Source organism: Papio anubis, chromosome 4 (assembly GCF_008728515.1).
Source record: "Papio anubis isolate 15944 chromosome 4, Panubis1.0, whole genome shotgun sequence".
NCBI classification, from domain to species: domain Eukaryota; kingdom Metazoa; phylum Chordata; class Mammalia; order Primates; family Cercopithecidae; genus Papio; species Papio anubis.
The window spans coordinates 181,613,398-181,634,807 of NC_044979.1; the positions used below are offsets into that span (position 1 = coordinate 181,613,398).

At 53.0% G+C, this 21,410-nt stretch overlaps 1 protein-coding gene across 7 annotated transcripts in view; it reads left to right on the top strand.

The window, feature by feature from the left end:
- The window catches only part of PCNT (pericentrin), a 120,311-nt gene that overhangs the window by 29,235 nt on the left and 69,666 nt on the right, over positions 1–21,410 (top strand). For all 7 annotated transcript variants that reach the window (XM_031665839.1, XM_031665845.1, XM_031665844.1 and 4 more), the window contains exons 9-14: positions 487–709; positions 1,616–1,697; positions 3,079–3,253; positions 4,576–4,793; positions 10,883–11,337; positions 12,847–13,402. In XM_031665839.1, the coding sequence (XP_031521699.1) occupies positions 487–709; positions 1,616–1,697; positions 3,079–3,253; positions 4,576–4,793; positions 10,883–11,337; positions 12,847–13,402 (1,709 nt within the window). The remainder of the gene's footprint in view (positions 1–486; positions 710–1,615; positions 1,698–3,078; positions 3,254–4,575; positions 4,794–10,882; positions 11,338–12,846; positions 13,403–21,410) is intronic.

Genomic DNA, 21,410 nt, shown 5'->3' on the forward strand with positions numbered 1-21,410 from the left:
GTGTAACAAATTATCACAAACTTGGTTGCCTAAAACAACACAGTTGTTAGCTTACAGAAAGTCCAGGATGGTGCAGCTGGGTTTTCTGTCCAGGGTCCCCCATAGCCCACATCCAGGTATCAGCCGTCGTGTGCCAACCTGATGAGCCTGCTTCTGGGTTTGAGGTTGGTCTGGATCCAGTTTCCTGGGGCTGCAGGACTATTGGCTGTCTCCTTGCTGACGGTGCGCACCACATCCCTGCCACTTCGAGGGCTGCTCTTGTTCCCGGCCCTGTGGCTCTTGCCACCGCTTCCAGAGAGCTCTGCACGTTCAGGGGCATATGCGAGTCTAAGCCCCCGGGGGTCCCTCGTCACTCTCAGGTTCTGGGATGGGCCCTTTTCCGAGTTCTGCCCCTGGTTACCACAGGTAACCAGGCTCTTGCCTCTCGCCTGGCTTGTTGTGCGTGTCCCATTTTAAGACGATTGCCTGACTCCGTTGTGTATGCAGAGCTACATGAGCAGCTCCTGGCGCGAGCCTCTCACGTGGAAGATTTAGAGCAGCTGAAACAGCGAGAAAAAACCCAGCACGAGTCCGAACTGGAGCAACTGAGGATTTATTTTGAAAAGAAATTAAGGGATGCCGAGAAAACTTACCAGGAAGACCTAACCCTGTTGCAGCAGAGGCTGCAGGGGGCGAGTGAAGATGCTCTTCTGGACCCCGTGGAAGTTGGGTACGCAAAGCAGCTTCCAGCCTCAGTTCCGGCCGCACAGGGGCCGGGCTCCGAGTTCCGGGGTCATTTTGTTGGTGATTTTGTGCCCGTGGGCACCAATGGCCTTTTATACACACACATTTTATGGTCCAGACTCAACAGATGACACAGGCATGGGCACCTGAGCGTGGCCTGCATGTGTGTGTGCGTGAGCTGTTGGTGGCCACACTCTCGTCCAGGCCTGTGTGTATATGTTGGTGGTGGACGCTCTCTCGTCCAGGCCAGTGTGTGCGTGTGTATCAGTGGCAGGGGCGCTCTCCTCCAGGCCTGCGTATCTGTGAGTCAGTGATGGGCGCACTCTTGTCCAGGCCTGTGCGTCCCTGTGCTGTGTCCCTGGGGTGTGTGTGTGTGTGTGTCAGTCAGTGGTGGGCACGCTGTCTTCCAGGCCTGCGTGTCCCTGTGCTGTGTCCCTGGTGTGTGTGTGTGTGTGTGAGAGAGTGTGAGTCAGTGACAGGCGCACTCTTGTTCAGGTCTGCGTGTCCCTGTGCTGTGTCCCTGGTGTGTGTGTGTGTGTCAGTGACAGGCATACTCTCGTCCAGGTCTGTGTGTTTGTGTCGTGTGTGTGTGCGTGAGAGAGAGAGAGAGTCAGTGGTGGGCACACTCTCGTCCAGGTCTGTGTGTCGTGTGTGTGTGCGTGAGAGAGAGAGAGAGTCAGTGGCGGGCACACTCTATTCCAGGTCTGCGTGTCCCTATGCTGTGTCCCTGGCTTTGCAACTGCCACGGCTCCCTGCACGTGGGCATTGCCCGTCCTTGACTGGAAGCATGAGGAGGCACTTCCACTGTGAACAGTCGGTCCTGGGGAGGAAATGGAGCGCACATGGAAAAGGGACATGTGTGTAAAGTTTTTATAAAATGTTTTCTTTTCAGGTTGTCCTGTGTGGGTTTAGAAGAGAAACCTGAGAGAGGAAGAAAAGATCACGTTGATGAACTCAACCCTGAGCGACATAAGGTAATTGGCCGCACGCTGAGGAGAGGGAGAGTCCTGTGCTCTTGACCTTCCAGCCGGGCGTCTTCCACATTATGGAGCCTGTGTTTCCATCCCTCCCGCCTTGTCCAGGGGAGGAAGGCTGCTTGCGGATGCTGCCCCGACCTCACTGCTGCTCCACGGTGGGCCTCACCGTGCACAGTTTGATCAGGAAAGGGGGTGGCTGGGGGAGCCGGAGCCCCTCCCTCAGCCCCGGGATGCCCTGGCTTGGGCAGGGCCTCCTCCCTGCAGTGGACTGCGTTTGTCAGACTTGACAGTGGCAGTTCGAAGGGTGTGAAATTGTGTCTTTGCTTTGAGTACACACAGGGTCTGCTGGCTTTTGTGTTTCTTCCTTGAGTTGCTTCCATGCTGCCATTTCCGTCACCTTTAACTTCTGTGGGGCAGTGCTGTCCAAGCAGAACTTCTGGGATGATCGTGTTCCGGGTCTGTGCTGCCAGCGTGGTGCCCACCAGTACACGTGACTGTGGAGTGCTTGCTGTGCAGCATGAGCAAGCCCAGCGTCGGGCTCCAGAGGACACGCAGGAGGGCAGGGAGGAGATGTAGGGGCAGCACTGAATGGCTTGTTGCACGGTGGAACCAGTGGAAGGGAACCCGGGGCATCTTGGCCCAGCGGCCAGGAGCCCTCACTCTGGAGCAGGGTCCCAGGCCTGCTGGAGGCCACAGGGTGGCCAGGCAGGGTAGCAGGGGGCTGTGGGCCAGTTTGAGTTCCCTGCAAAGCAGACCCCAAGACAGAATTCGCTGCACAAGAGGCTCTGGGGGAAACGCCAGAGAAGGGCAAGGGCCCAGCTGGAACAGGCAGCCAGGACCTTCCCATGAGCAGGCCCTGCCCTGGAGAGAGAACCCGGGAAGGGGTGGGGTGGGCAGCCCCACCAGGTGTCCCTGTATCACCTGAGAGCCAACCCCTGCCTCTGTGCGTGGGTGTGATGAGGACACAGCTGTTAGTGGGCGGTGGTCACAGGAGGCTGGCCTTGAGAAGAGAGCCCAGCCCTGAGATGTGAGGCCACCAGCAGAGACGCGAGGGGCACATGCCCTACTGACCTTGCTGCTGAGATCATTGAGGAGAGGTCTGCCCAGTCCAGGGCTCTTCCCCCGCTGGAGAGCACCCTGTCAGTGCCACCAGTTCGTGTATGTCTTCCGGAGGCCTGGCTAAGAGACAGGTGTGGGCTGGAGAGCATGTGAGCATGCCTGTGGGCTGGCAGAGTTCACCAGGGCGCCGCGTGTGGTCTCATGAACCTGGTGAGGTTTGAGTTTTCTTTGTGCGTAGTGGGAAACACCTTTGAGGGTTATAGCTGCCGGCGAGGTAGCTCGGCTCACTGATGTGCTTGTCCACGTGGTTTCTCTGTAGGAGAGCCTGCCATGCTTCCAGGCAGAGTTAGAAGAAAGCCACAGGCACCTATTGGAAGCGCCGGAGTCTCCCCTCTGCATCCAGCGTGAGGGGCACATCTCAGACAGTTGCTGTGCGGAGACTTCAGCACTGGGACACGGGTGGCATCTGGAGCCCTCCGAAGGGTGCAGCCAAGGTGGGCCCCTCCCGCCCTGCCATGGTGTCGGCAGATCCCGGGTCTGGGGGACGTTCTCCGAGAGCCTGGGAGCCTGGGTTCGATCCAAGTCCTCCATGAAGCAGCTGAGTGCTCCGACCTCTTCTGCTGGGGTTGGCACCTCAACAGAGTGTGTCCTGATGAGGGTTTGGTGTTAGAGCGGGATCACTGGCTGGGCAGGAGCGCGGGTCCTGGGCCAGCGCCCCAGCAGGGCAGGTCTGACCTGGGTGGCCACCCTGGGGGTCATGGGGATTGCTGGATGACCACTCACCTTTGGAGGGAGAATGTGTGTCCACTGGGCCCAGGGGAGGCTTTTCCAGGACCCTGCTCTGCTCCCAGCAGGCCCAGCTCCCCCAACTCACCTACTCAGGCTAAGGTTGTGGGATGTCCAGGCAGGGCACAGGGCACAGGGCTGTGGGGTCAGAAGGGGACGGAGAGGAAACCTCAGTCATCTCACAGTTGTGGTCCCGTGGCGCCAGACACTGACCACTCACGGGTTCCAGGAGGGGCAGGCAGCCCTGGCCATTGGCGTGGACTGTGCTGATGGTGGGGCTGCCGTCCATGGTGGGGATGAGGGGCTGAGGCCATGGGTCCTGTTGGGAGGTGGGTGGTCTGACTCCACTCTGGGCTGTGGCCAAGGTGAGAGAAGCCTGGACCTCCTTCAAGCTGGGGGGTGGTGCAGCGGTGCCTGCATCTGGTTCTCACTCCCGTCTGTCCTGCACCACAGCTGTCCCCACAGCCGCCCCTTGATATGCATGGTTGTCAGCGCCACTGGTGCTTGGCCACCACATAGTCCATTCTGCCTTTTTCCTCTTCTGCAGAGGAAGAAATGCAGGGGGTAGCGTGCCCGGGCACAGAGCAGCAGGGGGAGGGGCTGGGACGGGAACCCTGCCGGGCCCCTGAGCTCAAGGCCCTGTCCTTGTGGCTGCCTCATAGACCCTGAGTGACACACATGTGCCCACAGCTGGTCACAGGCATGAGGCTCACTCAGGAACTCGTGGAGGGTCACTTGTCAAACCTGACATGAAGGAGTGGCCTGGGCGGGCCGTGTAGCTGTCGTGTGGGCCCAGGACATCGCTGTGACTCAGGACGGGGCTGTGCTGGGGCAGCATGGAGGTGTCCTGAAAGGGAGGGGAGACGAGAGAGCCGTGCCTGCTTTCATCACTGAGTCAGCACAGAGCCTGAAAATCCGTGGTGTCTGCTGTCGGAAGCGTTGATAGGTTGCTGTTCTGCCTGTGCAGATTGTGGGCTCCGTCGAGGGCCAGCTCTGGCCTGACTGTCTTCCCTGCTCCTTGTCCACACAGAGCTTCCCTGGGTGCATCTCCAGGGTGTGCAGGACAGGGCCTTGGAGGCCAACACAGAGGTGGCAGCCAGAGTCTTGGGTCTGGAAACTGAGCATAAGGTTAAACTTTCGCTTCTTCAGACTGAACTCAAGGAAGAAATTGAACTCCTAAAAATAGAAAACAGAAATTTGTACGAGAAGTTGCAGCATGAAACCCGTCTGAAGGAGAATTTGGAGAAGGTGAGTCGTGACTCCACAGCCCAGCGCCTCCCGCCTGAGTCCTTGCCCTCTTCCGCTTGAAAGGCTTGTGTCCTCGTGTGTGGAGGGGCGTCCTGGGGACAGCCCAGCACCTGCCACATTTGTGAGGGCAACAGTCCTGTAAATTCTTGAAACTATTCCTGGCAATGCCAGTAGTGGGTGGTGGTTGGAGAGAATCTCGTCAGAGTCAGCACAGGGGAAAAACTGAAGTTCTAAGTGAAGATTTCTTTTTTTTTGTTTTGTTTTGAAGCAGAGTCTCATTCTGTTGCCCAGGCTGGAGTGCAGTGGCACGATCTCAGCTCACTGCAATCTCTGCTTCCTGATTTCAAGTGATCCTCTGATAGCTGAGATTACAAACATGTGCCACTATGCCTGGCTAATTTTTGTATTTTTTGTAGAGACAGTGTTTGACCTTGTTGGCCAGGCTAGTCTCAAACGCCTGACTTCAAGTGATCCGCCTGCCTCGGCCTCCCACAGTGCTGGGATTACAGGTGTGAGCCCCCATACCTGGCCCTCTGAATCAAGATTTCTTAGGGAAACTGTCCAGGTGTCCTCAGAGGGCTCCGAGAGGAGGCACGAGCCTGGGTGCCAAGCACGTGGGTGGCCTCTGATGCTCACCCCACGTCTTAAATTGTATCCACGTTCCCCAGGCTCTTCCTGTGCTGTGTTGCCCCGTGGAAGAGGCGCCCACTGACGCTCTTCCTCGCCCTCTGCGAGTATGAAGTCACTGTCGTGTCATAAACGATGGTAGAGCGACAAGACAGCAGCCTCCACATGGCCCATGGGCTTTGCTTACAGCCAGGGCAGCTCGGGGCCCATCCCATGCTGGAGCAGTGGAGTTAACGTGAACCGAAATTACTGCGTCTTGTCATGTGTGTTCTGACTCAAGCTCATGCTTGTGACAGTGTTTTCGTTTCTGTTTGTGTCCTGTTTCTCCCACCCCTTTGCTCCTCCCTGTGAATGTCTCCCCGAGAATGATTTTCATTCTCCATCAAGAGACAGCTTGATAGGAAGCTGTGATGACCTGCAGGTCTGATCCCTTGCGGTTTGGTAAACTCAGGTGTTGGTAAGGACTTCCAGCAAAACAGAGGTAAGGGTGGAGCCCTGTGGGGAGCCGGGCAGGTGGTAGGTGGGCCGATGGTCGTGTGCCGATGGCACCTGCAGCCACCAGTGTGTGGCCTTCTCTGGCACTGTTGGCTGAAGACAGACTTGCCCAAGTGACTTGTTTTGTTTTTGTTTTTGTCTTTTTTCAGACGAAGTCTTGCTCTGTCACCCGGGCTGGAGTGCAGTGGTGCGATCTCAGCTCACTGCAACCTCCACCTCCCGGGTTCAAGCGTTTCTCTTGCCTCAGCCTCCCAAGTAGCTGGGATTACAGGTGCACACCACCAGGCCCGGCTAATTTTTTTTATTTTTTTATTTTTATTTTTATTTTTATTTTTGAGATGGAGTCTCGCTCTGTTGCCCAGGCTGGAATGCAGTGGCGCAATCTCGGCTCACTGCAAGCTCCGCCTCCCAGGTTTACACCATTCTGTATCAGCCTCCCGAGTAGCTGGGACGACAGGCGCCCGCCACCATGCCTGGCTAATTTTTATTTTTATTTTTTTTTTGTATTTTTAGTGGAGACAGGGTTTCACCATGTTATCCAGGATGGTCTCGATCTCCTGACCTTATGATCCACCCACCTCCACCTCCCAAAGTGCTGGGATTATAGGCATGAGCCACCGCACCCGGCCACGCTAATTTTTGTAGTTTTAGTAGAGACGGGGTTTCACCATGTTGGCTAGGCTGGTCTCAAACTCGTGATCTCAAGTGATCCGCCCGCCTTGGCTTCCCAAAGTGCTGGCATTACAGACGTGAGCCACTGCACCTGGCCCCAAGTGACTTTTTGATGCTCGTATCTTTATGATTTTTGCAGGCCACCATTTTACCTCCTTATATCAATTATGGGGAGAGGACTGTGGATTTCTCTCTTGTTAATTTTTTTTTTTTTTTTTTTTTTTTTTGAGACGGAGTCTCGCTGTGTCGCCCAGGCTGGAGTGCAGTGGCGCGATCTCGGCTCACTGCAAGCTCCGCCTCCTGGGTTCACACCATTCTCCCGCCTCAGCCTCCGAGTAGCTGGGACTACAGGCGCCCGCCACCTCGCCCGGCTATTTTTTTGTATTTTTAGTAGAGACGGGGTTTCACCATGTTAGCCAGGATGGTCTCGATCTCCTGACCTCGTGATCCACCCGCCTCGGCCTCCCAAAGTGCTGGGATTACAGGCTTGAGCCACCGCGCCCGGCCTCTCTTGTTAATTTTAATTCTTGTTTTGAATATGTGGAAGCTCTGTTGTTACACATGTACACATTTATGATGTAATGTCTTCCTAAAAAAAATCCACCTCCGGTTTTTTTTTTCTTTTTTTTTTTTGACACAGAGTCTCACTCTGTCGCCAGGCTGGAATGTAGAGGCATGATCTTGGCTCACTGCAGCCTCCGCCTCCCGGGTTCAAGCGATTCTCCTGCCTCAGCCTCCCAAGTAGCTGGGACTACAGGCACGTGCCACCACACTCGGCTAATTTTTGCATTTTTAATAGAGACGGAGTGTCATTATGTTGGCCAGGCTGGTCTCGAACTCCTGACCTCATGATCTGTCCGCCTCAGCCTCCCAAATTGTTGGGATTACAGACGTGAGCCACCGCACCTACCCTCATCTTTTGTCAATACAGTCGTTCTAACCTTCGTGTGCATTTTTATCTGATGTATCTTTTTCTATTCATTTTATTTTTTATTTTTTATTTTTTTTTGAGACAGGCTGTTGCCCAGGCTGGAGTGCAGTGGCACAGTCTTGGCTCACTGCAACCTCTTCCTCCCAGACTCAAGGGATCCTCCCACCTCAGCCTCCCAAGTAGCTGGGAGTACAGGTACGCACCACCATGCTGAGCTAATTTTTGTATTTTTTGTAGAGATGGGTTTCGCCATGTTGCCCAGGCTGGTCTCAAGCTCTTGGGCTCAAGTGATCCACCCGCCTCAGCCTCCCAAAGTGCTGGGATACAGATGTGAGCCACTGCACCTGGCCTACTTTTAATCTATTGAAAGTAAAGTGCATTTTATATGGACAGCATATAGTTGGCAAATTTTTTTTTTTTTTTGAGATGGAGTCTTGCTCCGTTGCCCAGGCTGAAGTACAGTGACGCGATCCCGGCTCACAGCAAGCTTTGCCTCCCAGGTTCATGCCATTTTCCTGCCTCAACCTCCCGAGTATCTGGGATTACAGGCACCCGCCATCATGCCTGGCTAATTCTTTGTATTTTTAGTAGATATGGGGTTTCACTGTGTTAACCAGGCTGGTCTCGATCTCCTGACCTTGTGATCCGCCCGTCTTGGCCTCCCAAAGTGCTGGGATTACAGGCGTGAGCCACCGCGCCTGGCCATAGTTGGCAGTTTTTAAGCCATTCTGATAATCTCTGTCTTTCAATTGCAGTGCTGAGTCTATTAATGTTTATTGTAATTACTGATTGGTTGATTTAGGTCTTCTGTTTCACTGTTCGTTTTTTCTGTGAGGCGCATCTGGTGGTCACGGTTCTGCTTTTCCTTTTCTCTTGTGTTTTTGGGTTATTTGAATATTTTCTAGAATTGATTTTAATGTATTTGTTGACTATTAAATTATTTTTCTTTGCATTATGTTTTTAATAGTTGCTCCAGGGATTAAAATACACATTCTTGGCCTGGCGCGGTGGCTCAGGCCAGTAATCCCAGCACTTTGGGAGGTGGGTGGATCACCCAAGGTCAGGAGTTTGAGACCAGCCTGGTCAACATGGGGAAAACCTGTCTTTACTAAAAAAAAAAAAATAAATAAATAAAATACAAAACTTAGGTGAGCATGGTGGTGCATGCCTGTAATCCCAGCTACTTGGGGGCCTGAGGCAGGAGAATCGCTTGAAACTGGGAAGCAGAGGTTGCAGTGAGCCGCGATCACGAGACTGCATTCCAGCCTGGGTGACAGGGCGAGACTCCATCTCAGAGAAAAGAGAAAAAAAAGAGTACAGATTCTTAACCTTGTCTTTTATCAGTACAATCTCCTGAGAGTCACCACGCTGCTGCGCTGTGTAAACTGTGACCTCTAACTGCACAGGTGCTTTGTCACTTCCCCATCGTCTTCTGTGCTGCAGTTCTCATAGACTAGACATCACACCGCCTCCTGCAGTGTCAGGAGATTTGCTTTGGAAAACTGCTATTTGAAAGAAATTAAGAGGGAAAATGGCCTATACTTGCCATTCTGCTGCTCTGCATTTCTTCCTGAGGATCTGAGTGAGTGGCGTCATTCCCATCAGCCCGAAGGATCTCCTTCGCATCTCTTGCTGTGCTGCACACATTTTCTCTGTTTTTTTGAAAAGTCTTTATTTTGCTTAGATTCTTGAGGAGTATTTTTGTGGCATAAAAAAGTCTGAGGTGACGGGTTTCTTGTTCAGTGTTTAAAGATGTTTAAAACCCTTCTCTGCGGATTTTATGATCTGTTTTGTTTTGGTGATGGTTTCCATTGATTGTGTTTTCAGCAGGGGTCATGTTTTCCTGCTTATTTATGTGTTGGCTGGGTTCAGGTCGCACCCTGGACACCGTGAGCGATAGATTTGGAGACTCTGGGTGCTGTCCTGCTCCTCTGAAGAGGGCTGGGTTCTGTTGCAGCAGGTGGTTCACTTGGCTAAATTCAGACTGCACGCTCTCCTGTGTCTGTGTGGGTGGCGGCGTGGTGTTAATTCAGTTCTTGTAGCTTTGGCTGGGTTGCTGCTTTTAGAGTCTGCCCCTTGCATGTACAGATCGGGGTCAGCCTGAGATTTGCGCGGGGTTCATTCCCAGGCATTGCAGCTCTCTTTCCTCCCTCACTCTCCAGTTCCTCTGGCTCATATGTGGGATTTTGGATTTCTGTATGTGGGGCATGGACAGATCCTACTCTTACTGAAAGGCTGGAAAAAGAGAAATGGCCCAGTGCCGTTTCTTCCTTCTGAGCGTCCAGCCCTCTCCAGGGTCTGTCTGCCTGTGGGTCTCTCCACGGCCTTCAGGGTTTTTGTTATGTTCTGTTTAGTTCATAGTGGTTGTCTCTGGGGGGCTGGTCTGGCGAGGTGCACAGGCATCACCAGAAGTAGGACCCTAAACTTTAATAACTTAATTTTTAAATAAGGAGTTGAGGTCAATCTTGCACGCCTTTTTTGGGTTTTTGTCTGTCTTTCTTATTGATGAGTTCAGTAGTTTATTGACCTACTTTCTCTCTCTTTGAAAGTCAGGAAGTCAGGCACAGTGGCTCACACCTATAACAATCCCAGCACTTTGGGAGGCTGAGGCAGGCGGATTGCTTGAGCTCAGGAGTTCAAGATCAGCCTGGGCAACATGCAGAACCCTGTCTCTATAAAGAATTGCTTGAGCCCAGGAGTTTGAGGCTGCAGTGAGCTGTGATCCAGCCTGGGTGACAGAGCCAGACCCTGTCTCAAAAAAAAGATTAAGATATTTGCTGTCTGCATTCTCCTTCCTCCCCCTCTGCACAGGATCCCTTTACAGTGTGCCTTGCAGTTCATGCACCCCTTGCTCACGGTCTTCTGTTGTCCTGGCATTGACCTTGTACAGATCGGGAGCATCGCACCATCAACTGCTCTTGCCTCCTGGGCATCTGGTCCTGCTTGCCGCAGGTGGCCCAGCGCTATCTGTGGGGTTGGCATTCCCCTAACGGAGGCCTGCGGCCGATCTGAGTCCTGCCACTGGTCTTGGTCCGAACAAAGAAGACTCCAGCTGCTGCCTTTGCTCGGCTGATGTGTGCTGCCTTCAGTTGTTGGTTGCTGTCGAGGCCGCGGGCTCCAGAGAGAAAGAATAGTCAGTTCTCGGTGCCAGGACGTAGGAGGCATTTTATGTAGTTTTAGATTTGTTCACTTTAGGTTTCTTCCGTTCTCATTAACGTGAGAATCATTTCCATTGCTGTGTGCAGCGTAACGGGTGTGTGTGTGGTGAAAGTTGCCCTGTCTTCAGGGGTGGGTTTGGGTTGTCTCTTCTAATAATCTCTTACATTAACGTCTTCCCTCCTAAATAAAATTATGTTGTCTATAGGTAAAACACAATCTAGTTGAAGACCACCAGGAGGAACTAAATAATGCCAAGCAGAAGACTGAGCTGATGAAACAGGAATTCCAAAAAAAAGAAATGGACTGGAAAGTTATGAAGGAGGAGCTACAGCGGGAAGCTGAGGAGAAGTTAACGTTGATGCTTCTTGAACTGAGAGAAAAGGCTGAATCCGAGAAACAGACCATCGTAAACAAGTTTGAGCTTCGAGAAGCTGAAATGAGGCAGCTTCAGGACCAACAGGCAGCCCAGATCCTGGATCTGGAGAGGTCCTTGACGGAGCAGCAGGGCCGCCTGCAGCAGCTGGAACAGGAGCTCACTTCAGACGATGCCCTGCGTTGCAGCCAGTGTGGGCGGGAGCCGCCCACAGCCCAGGATGGGGAGCTTGCTGCGCTCCACATGAAGGAAGACTGTGCCCTGCAGCTGATACTGGCCCGGAGCAGGTGGGTTTGTGGTGATGCCATCTGCAGTCCCTGTGAGGCCAGATACCGTGGAGGGTAGAGGGTGGGCAGGCTCCTGGGAGGAGCCGTTGTGGGCTCCACTGGGCGAAAAGGTCTGGAGGGAGCTGGAGCAAGGTGTGGCGTTCTAGGTTTTCAGCCTGATTGCAGTGGGACAGCTTTGTGCTCGGACAGGCAGGCTGGCAGTCGCTGCCTCAAAGCCCCCTAAGCCTGCACTCCCTGGGTGGGTATCCAGGGTGAACATCAGTCATCGTCTCTGTTGTTCTTCGCGTGTTTTAAGATTTGAACAGTAGAAGCTAAACCTCGTTTATAAGGTGTCATAAGGACATGGAGTTTATCCACTAAGCGTTTTTATATTTTTTTTTAACTTAAACAGGTGATTTTTAAAAATAAGCATGTTTTTCTAAAACATACACACTCTTCTCTGAAGTTTTCAAGAGGTTTAGAAAGTCATTGGGTTCTTTGCCTGTTGGTGCTGACCCCTTTTTGTGAGCCTCAGTCCCTGGGCTGTGCCATTCCTTCTCATCTGTCTGCCCCACCCAGCTCTTGCCCAGCAGCCAGGGCTGCACAGGGCCCCGCTTGGGGATTGGAAAACTCAGGGCCACAGAGGTCCCCGCTCAGGGGTTGGAGAACTTGGGGCCGCAGAGGGCCCCACTCGGGGGTTGGAGAACTTGGGGCCACACAGGGCTCTGCTCTGGGGTTGGAGAAACTCACGTTCGAGTCGCCAGGGCTGCATGAACACGAGCAGACGTTCTTCTCCCCAGGCTGCGACACTTGTGCTTCGTGGTGGAGCTGAGCCAAGGAGGCCCTCAGGAGAGGCTTCCAGGCGCAGAGGTGCCCGTGCCTCTTGCCATCTGTCCTGTGTCGCCAGCGCCCTTAGGAGGCCTCCGCATTTTGCAGGACTCTCCGGCTCCAGGCTCTTTGGCCTCCTGATGGGAGCAGGTCCTTCTGTGAGGATTCTCACTTCCTCTGTCTTTGGCCCTGAGTGCCACCTGCACCTCCTTAATTCACTGCCATGGGATTCTATTCACTGTCATGGGGTTCTCAGGCCTCGCCCTCCCCATGGGCCCCTATGGGCAGTGCCCCTTCCCTGCTGAGGAGCAGAGATTGCCTTGGGTTTCTTAGTTGGGACCTGGCTTGGACGCCCTGGTGTGAGTAGGAGGTCGGTTGTACCTGCCGTGCATGGCTCTGGTGGGGATATGTGTGCACCGTCTCTTGCCGAGGGTGTTGGGTCCTACCTGTGGTCTGTGACCTGGTGACTCCCATGGCTTTGGCCTTTGGCCTCTGGGCTCCTCTGGCTTCTTGGGGCCTCTTCTCTCTCCCACTTGTTATTTCTGGTGGCAGACGGAGAAGTACTAAGAGCAGTTAAAATCCCAAAACGAAGACCTGAACAGTTGAAGTGGCGTTTCCTTTAGGAAACTGACTTGGCTTTTGCAAGGATCGATGCTTCCTGGGTGCGTATTTAGCTGTCCTGTGTTCACTTTGTTGCCACAGGTTTTTAGAGGAACGTAAAGAGATCACTGAGAAATTCAGTGCAGAACAGGATGCCTTCCTGCAGGAGGCCCAGGAGCAGCACACCCGCGAGCTACAGCTCCTCCAGGAGAGGCACCAGCAGCGGCTCCTGTCAGTGACGGCAGAGCTCGAGGCCAGACACCAGGCAGCGCTGGGTGAGCTGACGGCCTCGTTAGAGAGCAAGCAGGGGGCTCTGCTGGCCGCACGTGTGGCCGAACTGCAGACGAAACATGCTGCCGACCTCAGCGCTCTGGAGACCAGACATCTGTCCAGCCTTGATTCTTTGGAATCCTGTTACCTGTCTGAAATTCAGACCATCCGTGAGGAGCACAGGCGGGCCCTAGAGCTCTTACGAGCAGACTTTGAGGAACAACTGCGGAAACAGGACTCTCTTCACCAAACAATTTTGACTCAAGAGTTGGAGAAACTGAAGCAAAAACATGACGAGGAGCTACAGTCTGAGCGGGACGGCCTGCGAACCGCAGCGAGCACGGAGCTCGCCGGAACCGTGGCTCACGAGCTGCAGGGAGCACACCAGGTAAGGCGCCCGGGCCCTGCCCCAGCTCAGGGCAGACCTCTCCCCCCACCCGTGTGTTTCCACCGTGTGTCACATGTCTGCGTGCGTGCTGTGTGTGCCTGTGCAGGTGTCTGTATGTCTCACAGGCTGCCAAGATCAATGGGGACTTCTGGTCTCGTTGTGAACTGGGCTTTTTTTTTTTTTTAATTTCTTTTATTTTTGAGACAAAGTCTTGCTGTGTCACCAGGCTGGAGTGCAGTGGTGCGATCTTGGCTCACTGCAACCTCCGCCTCCTGGGTTCAAGCGATTCTCCTGCCTCAGCCTCCCAGGTAGCTGGGATTACAGGCGCCTGCCACTATGCCCGGTTAATTTTTGTATTTTTAGTAGAGACTGGGTTTCACCATGTTGGCCAAGCTGGTCTTGAACTCCTGACCTCAGGTGATACACTCACCTTGACCTCCCAAAGTGCTGGGATTACAGGCATGAGCCACCGCACCTGGCCTGAGCTGGGCTTTAAAACATCGAGTTGAAGGGTTATTTTGATCACAAGCACCTTGCTAAAGGCTTTGCTCTCGCATGTGAGAGGGCCCAGACTTGGTGTGGGGTTTTGTGGGCTTTGGAGTATTCCTCAAGGCTGACTGGCACTCCTGCAGCCGACTTGGTTTCCAGGTGCTGTGGGTAGATCTGATTGTCATGTTGTGTATTCAGAACCTTGGGCCCCTCCTTTATTGATGTTTCCTGTAATTAAACCCTTTTGCCACATTTCAAGAGCAGTGATGGGCCAGGCATGATGGCTCACGTCTGTAATCACAGCAGTTTAGGAGGCCGAGGCAGTTGGATTACTTGAGCCCAGGAGTTTGAGACCAGCCTGTGGTCTACAAAAAATAAAAACAATTAGCTGGGTGTGGGGGCACTCACTTGTAGTCTCAGCTACTTTGGAGGCTGAAGCAGGAGGATTGCTTGAACCCAGGAAGTCGAGGCTGCAGAGTGAGCTAAGACTGTGCCATTGCACTCCAGCCTGGACTGTAACAGTGAGACCCTATCTCAAAAAAAAAAAAAAAAAAAAAAAAAAAATCAAAAATAGCTCACACCTGTAATCCCAGCACTTTGGGAGGCCAAGGCAGGCGGATCATGAGGTCAAGAGATCAAGACCATCCTGGCTAACACGGTGAAACCCCGTCTTTACTAAAAATACAAAAAATTAGCCAGATGTGGTGACAGGCGCCTGTAGTCCCAGCTACTTGGGAGGCTGAGGCAGGAGAATGACGTGAACCCTGGAGGTGGAGCTTGCAGTCAGCTGAGATCACGCCACTGCACTCGAGCCTGGGCGACAGAACAATACTCTGTCTAAAAAAACAAACAAACCAGAAAAAGCAGTGATGGTTCATTTTCCAGCTTCAAGTTTTTATCATGAAGAAGATTTTCTGGCGAAGTCCCTGTTGCCCTGGGCTGGCGCCCAGCTGCAGAATCTGCAGTGCCTGTGACTCAGGAAAGGACACATGTTGTCTTATCACACACACCTTGCATTTTCTCTGCCCTCAGTGAGGTCTCTGAGGTTTTGTCGCCTTGAAGTAGATGAGTCTGCTCTGCTGAACATGTGGGGCCGCTGGGGCTGGCCTGTCTCCCTGCAGGCAGGGGATGCGTAGGCCTGGCTGCAGGGTGGATGGGGCATGGTCTAGAGCTGATGAGGCAGTTAGAAATGGCTGTTCTGGCAGATCAATACCTTGTCAGATGTTTAGGAAGTACATATTCCAAATTATAAACTAGGGAATTGCCAGCTTGGATAAGATGGACGTGTTCTTTTCCCGATACCAGCATGCCACGCGAGGGCTTCCTCCTTCCTGACTGTGGGGAACGGTTGTGAGGCTGCGGAGCGCTGGCGTATTGTTTCCTTTCCTTCAGCTCTGTGTGAGAACAGGAGAAAAGTGGAACCTTCTTTAACCGCTGTGGGGATTTCATGTTATGTTTCAGGCTGTCCGTGTTGTGTGGGCTGAGCATGTGATCTCGGGGGAATTCCTAGAAAGCAGAACATGTTCAGGGCTCCGACTGCTGTCATGAGCACGGTGCAGTCAGTGTCTGTCTCGGGCCTCTGTCCTGTCCTTGTCTTCACCAGATGTCAGGGAGTTCTGGGGGTTTGTTTCTTTTTTGTTTTTTAAGAGGCAGGGTCTCTCTGTGTTGCCCAGGCTAGTCTCGAACTCCTGGCCTCAAGAGATCCTCTTGCCTTGGCCTCCCAGGTAGTTGGAATGACAGGGGTGAGCCACTGCTCCCAGCTTGGGAGGCGCCTCTTGAGAGAAGCTGGAGCCAGGTTGTCTTTCTGGACAGAATTTAGAAAGGGGTCTGATGCCGCTGGGAGCGGCCCTCCAGGCGAGTCCTCAGACGCCAGCTTCAGTTTCCTTTCGTTCCCAGTTTTGATCACGGGCAAACAGATGCTTTGGAGAATAGCACTTGTTCCCAAGCTGTGGATTTAAAATTAGGTTTTCTTGGTTTGTTTGGTTTAAAGAAAACGAAGTTCTGAAAGAATATTCAGAAAGGAGGAACTTGCATATCACACATGAAGTGTGCATTTCAAACCATAGCCTGATTTAGTCATGGGAAGCATGTGGGGTGTGTGCACCTTCCGTGCCCTGCGTGGGGATGTGGCACGTCTGGATGTTTCCCGGACGGAAGGAGCTGGTCATGGCCCTGTGCAATCAGAGACGCCTGCTGGAGGAAGAGAGGACCGAAGCCCTGGACTGGGTGGGTGCCGAGGTCCTGCTCCTGGAGCATCAGCACCTAGCGGCCCTGCAGGAACTCAGAGACGCACGCTGCCAAGATGCAGGAGCAGCAAGCAGGGCAGGCGGAGTTGGGGGAGCCGGAGGTTCTGGGGGAGCTGGAGGTTCTGGGGGAGCCAGCGGAGTGCTGGGGGAGCTGGAGGTGCTGTGGGAGGGGGCTGTCCAGGTGAGCAGCTCCATGGGTGTGGTTCCCACAGGGGTGCCTCCCGGGCTTCTCTGCCCTGAGTCTTCATCAGAGTGTTGAGGCACTTATGGGTACACTTGGAGGTGCTGGGTTGTGCATGCTAGGGGATCTGTGCTCAAAGGGTGCAGCTTCGTGGGGGCAGATGTGTCAATGCCCTTGGCCAGCGAGCAGCTGCAGGGGTGGGCATCTGCGGGGGGTGTCTTTGGTTGGTCTCCCTTCCCACTGGGGCCTCTGGAGGGCAGCGCTATGCCCTGGTCTGCAGGCAGCGAGTGGTCTGTGGAGCGACCACACATCTGTCCTAAAGGCTACTTGGCAGCTGGATGAAAAACAAGGTGGAGGCGATTCAGAGCCTGGGAGGCTGGGGGTCGGGGAGGCCGGGGCTCATCCCGGGTGTGGCACTGGGTGGCTCGGGGGATAATGAGGGGTGCCTGCCAGCTGATGATGGCAACAGAGGGGCACGGAGAGCCTGGAGGCTGATGGGGGAGGCCACGCTGAGCTGGAGGGGCCATCCCAGCTTGGGCTGCTGAGGGTGATGTGGCTTGTGTGGATACAGAGCACGTTTAATTGCTCTTACAAATCTGCACACAGGCTGGGCTTGGGGCTCATGCCTGTAATCCTAGGGCTTGGGGAGGCCATGGTGGGAGGATCTCTTGAGCTCAGGAGTTCGAGACCAGCCTGGGCAACATAGCAAGAGTCCACTTCTTTTTTTTTTTTTTTTTTTTGAGACGGAGTCTCGCTCTGTAGCCCAGGCTGGAGTGCAGTGGCCGGATCTCAGCTCACTGCAAGCTCCGCCTCCCGGGTTCACGCCATTCTCCGGCCTCAGCCTCCCGAGTGGCTGGGACTACAGGCGCCCGCCACCTCGCCCGGCTATTTTTTGTATTTCTTAGTAGAGACGGGGTTTCACCGTGTTAGCCAGGATGGTCTCGATCTCCTGACCTCGTGATCCGCCCGTCTCGGCCTCCCAAAGTGCTGGGATTACAGGCTTGAGCCACCGCGCCCGGCCCGAGTCCACTTCTAAAAACAAAAATTGGCTGGGTGCGGTGGCTCACGCCTGTAATCCCAGCACTTTGGGAGGCTGAGGCGGGCGAATCATGAGGTCAGGAGATCGAGACCATCCTGGCTAACACGGTGAAACCCTATTTCTACTAAAAATACAAAAACTTAGCCAGGCATGGTGGCAGGTGCCTGTAGGCCCAGCTATTCTGGAGGCTGAGGCAGGAGAATGGCATGAACCCGGGAGGCAGAGGTTGCAGTGAGCAGAGATCACGCCACTGGCCTCCAGCCTGGGCAACAGAGCGAGACTCCGTCTCAAAAAAAAAAAAAGAAAAAGTAAAATAAGTAAAAATTAACCAGGCATGGTGATGCAGGCCTGTAGTCCCAGCTGCTTGGGAGACTGAGAAGAGAAAATTGCTTGAGCCTGGAAATCTGTGGCTGCAAGAAAAAAAAGAAATCTGCACACCGTATGGTTTACTTTCTTTTTTTTTTTTTTTTAAAGACAGCGTCTCAAAAAAAAAAAAAAAAAAAAGGCTGGAGTGCAGTGTCACAATCCTGGCTCACTGTAGCCTCTGCCTGCCAGGCTTAAGCAGTCCTCCCACCTCAGCCTCCCAAGTAGCTGGGATACAGGCACGTGCCACCTCACCTTGCTAACTTTTATTGTTTTATCGCCCACGCTGGTCTTGAACTCACGGACTCAAGTGATCCTCCCACTTTGGCCTCCCCAAAGTACCGGGATTACAGGCGTGAGCCCCTGCACCTGGCCAGTGTAGTTACTTTTTCGTTTTTTAAAAAATCTTATGTGTCAGAATATGCGTAAGCACTGGTACCAAATTGTGTCAGAAGAAGCCAGACCGAGCAGTCGGAATCCCCCTTGGATTCCCAAGGTGGCCGTGGAGGGGCCTGGCTGAGGTCCCCTGCCACCTGCTGTGGTCTTGACTCTCTGCATCCATGCAGGACTGCGTTTAAGCAGCAAGGTCTCCCCGCTCGTGGACCTGTGCACCTGCCCCACCCAGGCACCACCACCCTGCCTGCTGGCCTACATGATGAGTGCACACACACACACGCACAGCACATGTGCATACACACAGCACATGCGCACTCACACAGCATGTGTGCACACACAGCATACACATAGCACATGCAAACACACAGCACATATGCACACATAGCACATGCGCACGTTCACACAGCACATGCACAGAAACAGCACATACAGAGCACATGCACACACAGCACATGCGTACACACACATGCAGACATAGCACATGTGCGCATACAGCACATAACACATGCATACACACAGCACATGCGCACAGGCACAGCACATACTCATACACAGCACACACGTGCACACAGCACATGCGCACACACAGCACACACAGCACATGTGCACACATAGCACATGCAAACAGCACACACAACGTGACATACAGCACATGCGCACACACGCAGCACACACACAGCACATGCACACAGTACATATACAGCACATGCATACACAGCACATGCGCAGAGCACATGCACACCCATGCAGCACACACATGCAGCACATGCACAGCACATGTGTGTGCACACAGCAATGCTTGCACACACACAGCACATGCTTGCACACAGCATGTGCACACAGCACACACGCAACACAGCACATGCATACGCACAGCACATGCACACACAGCACACGTACACATAGCACACTCACACAGCACATGTGCCCATACATGACACACACACAGCACATGCACATACACAGCACATATGCACACACAGCACATGCACGCATACATACAGCACACAGCACATGTGCACATGGCACATGCGTGCACACGGCACATGCACACATGCAGCACACACAACACATGTGCCCATACAAGGCACACACACACAGCACATTCACACATAGCACATGTACACACAGGACAGGCACATACACACAGAGCATATGCTCACACACAGCACATGTGCACACGCAGCACACTCACATGTGCCCATACAAGGCACATGCACACAGCACACGCACACACGCAGCACATGTTGCACACACCACATACATGCAGCACATTCACATAGCCCATGTGCCCATACAAGGCAAATGCACACACAGCATGTGCGCACACACATACAGCACATGCACACACACAGAGCACATGTACACACGCAGCACATGCATGTGCACATAGCACATACACATAGCACGTGCACACACAGCACACACACACACAGCACACATAGAACATACACATGGCATGTGTGCACACAGCACACACACAACACGTGCACATACAGGGCACATGCTCATACAGCACATGTGAACATGCACAGCACATTCTCATATACACAGCACATGCACACACACAGCACATGCACACACATGCACACACAGCACATGCACACACAGCACATGCACATATGTCATTCTTTCTGCATGTTGTCCTACAGGCTGAATGCCTGGGGTCCTCCTGCTTCCATGTTCTGGGTCTGTACGATTTTCTGGCCTTTCTGTTGCGGGGAGGGTTTGAGTCTCTGTTTGGAACACTTAAGAAATAACTGGTAATTTATTTGAAACATTGTGTGCAAATTTTAGGTCGTTTGTTTTTGTACCTGCTGTTTCAAGGGGGTTTTAAACGAGGACGTGCTAAGATCTCACATCTAGCCATAAAGAAGGCTTTGCACCTCACAGGTTTGCTCAGTGAATAGGGACTGCTCCCGAGAATGGGTGACGCAGCGCCGGATTCTGAGGTTAGAACTGACTTGCTTCTTCACGTGGACAGCTCTGGGTGCTGCCCAGTGTGGACACTGGCCCCTCAGTCCTGAGGCACAGCCCTGAGACCTGCACCCTGCTGGGCATTGTGTAGGTCTGTCTTCTCTGGAAAAGTCAGATTCTATCTCCCTTTTCTGAGGACTCATGCTAAAGGAATTCTGTCCGTTTTATCTGCGCACAGCACAAAGAGGTGTTCATTTTCTGAAACGGTGTGTCACCTGCATCTTTTAACCTGTACTTTTGTTCTTCTAGGGTGACTGTTTTTGTTTTTGTTGTTTTGGAGAGAGGATCTTGCTCTGTTGCCCAGGCTGAAGGTAGTAGATGCAATCACAGCTCACTGTGACCTTGAACGCCTGGCCTCAAGTGGTCCTCCTGCCTCAGCCTCCTGAGTAGCTGGGACTACAGATGTGCACCACCATGCCTGGCTAATTTATTTTTTGTATAGATGGGGTCTCACTGTGTTGCCCAGACTGGTCTCAAATTCCAGGCCTCAAGCAATCCTTTTGTCTCAGCCTCCCAAAGTGCTGGGACTATAGGCGTGAGCTGCACCTGGCCCGGACTAAGAGTGTCTTTGCAGTATTTTTCTAGTTGAGGTACAAGTTTGCGCGAGTAAGTTATCTTTTTACTTTGCTGCTAAGAATGTGCATGTCGATACTCTTTTTTTTTTTTTTTTTTTGAGACAGAGTCTTGCTCTGTCTCCAGGCTGGAGCGCAGTGGTGTGATCTCGGTTCACTGCAACCTCCACCTCCCTAGTTCAAGTGATTCTCCTGCCTCAGCCTCCCAAGTAGCTGGAACTACAGTGTGCACTACCATGCCTAGCTAATTCTTGTATTTTTAGTAGAGATGGGGTTTCACCATGTTGCCCAGGATGGTCTCAATCTCTTGACCTGTGATCCACCTGCTTCACCCTCCCTAAGTGCTGGGATTACAGGCGTGAGCCACTGCGCCCAGTCTTAGCTTTTTTTTTTTTTTTTTTTTTTTGAGATGGAGTCTTGCTCTGTCGCCAGGCTGTAGTGCAGTGACGTGATCTTGGCTCACTGCAACCTCCGCCACCCCCCAGGTTTAAGCCATTCTCCTGCCTCAACCTCCTGAGTAGCTGGGATTACAGGTGCATACCAGCATGCCTGGCTAATTTTTGTATTTTTGGTAGAAACAGGGTTTCACCATGTTGGCAGGCTGGTCTCAAACTCCTGACCTCGTGATCTGCCTGTCTCGGCCTCCCAAAGTGCTAGGATTACAGGCGTGAGCCACTGCGCCCGTCCGCTCATACACTCTTTTATGTGATTGTTTTGGTGTAGCTGATTTCACAGAAGAAAATAA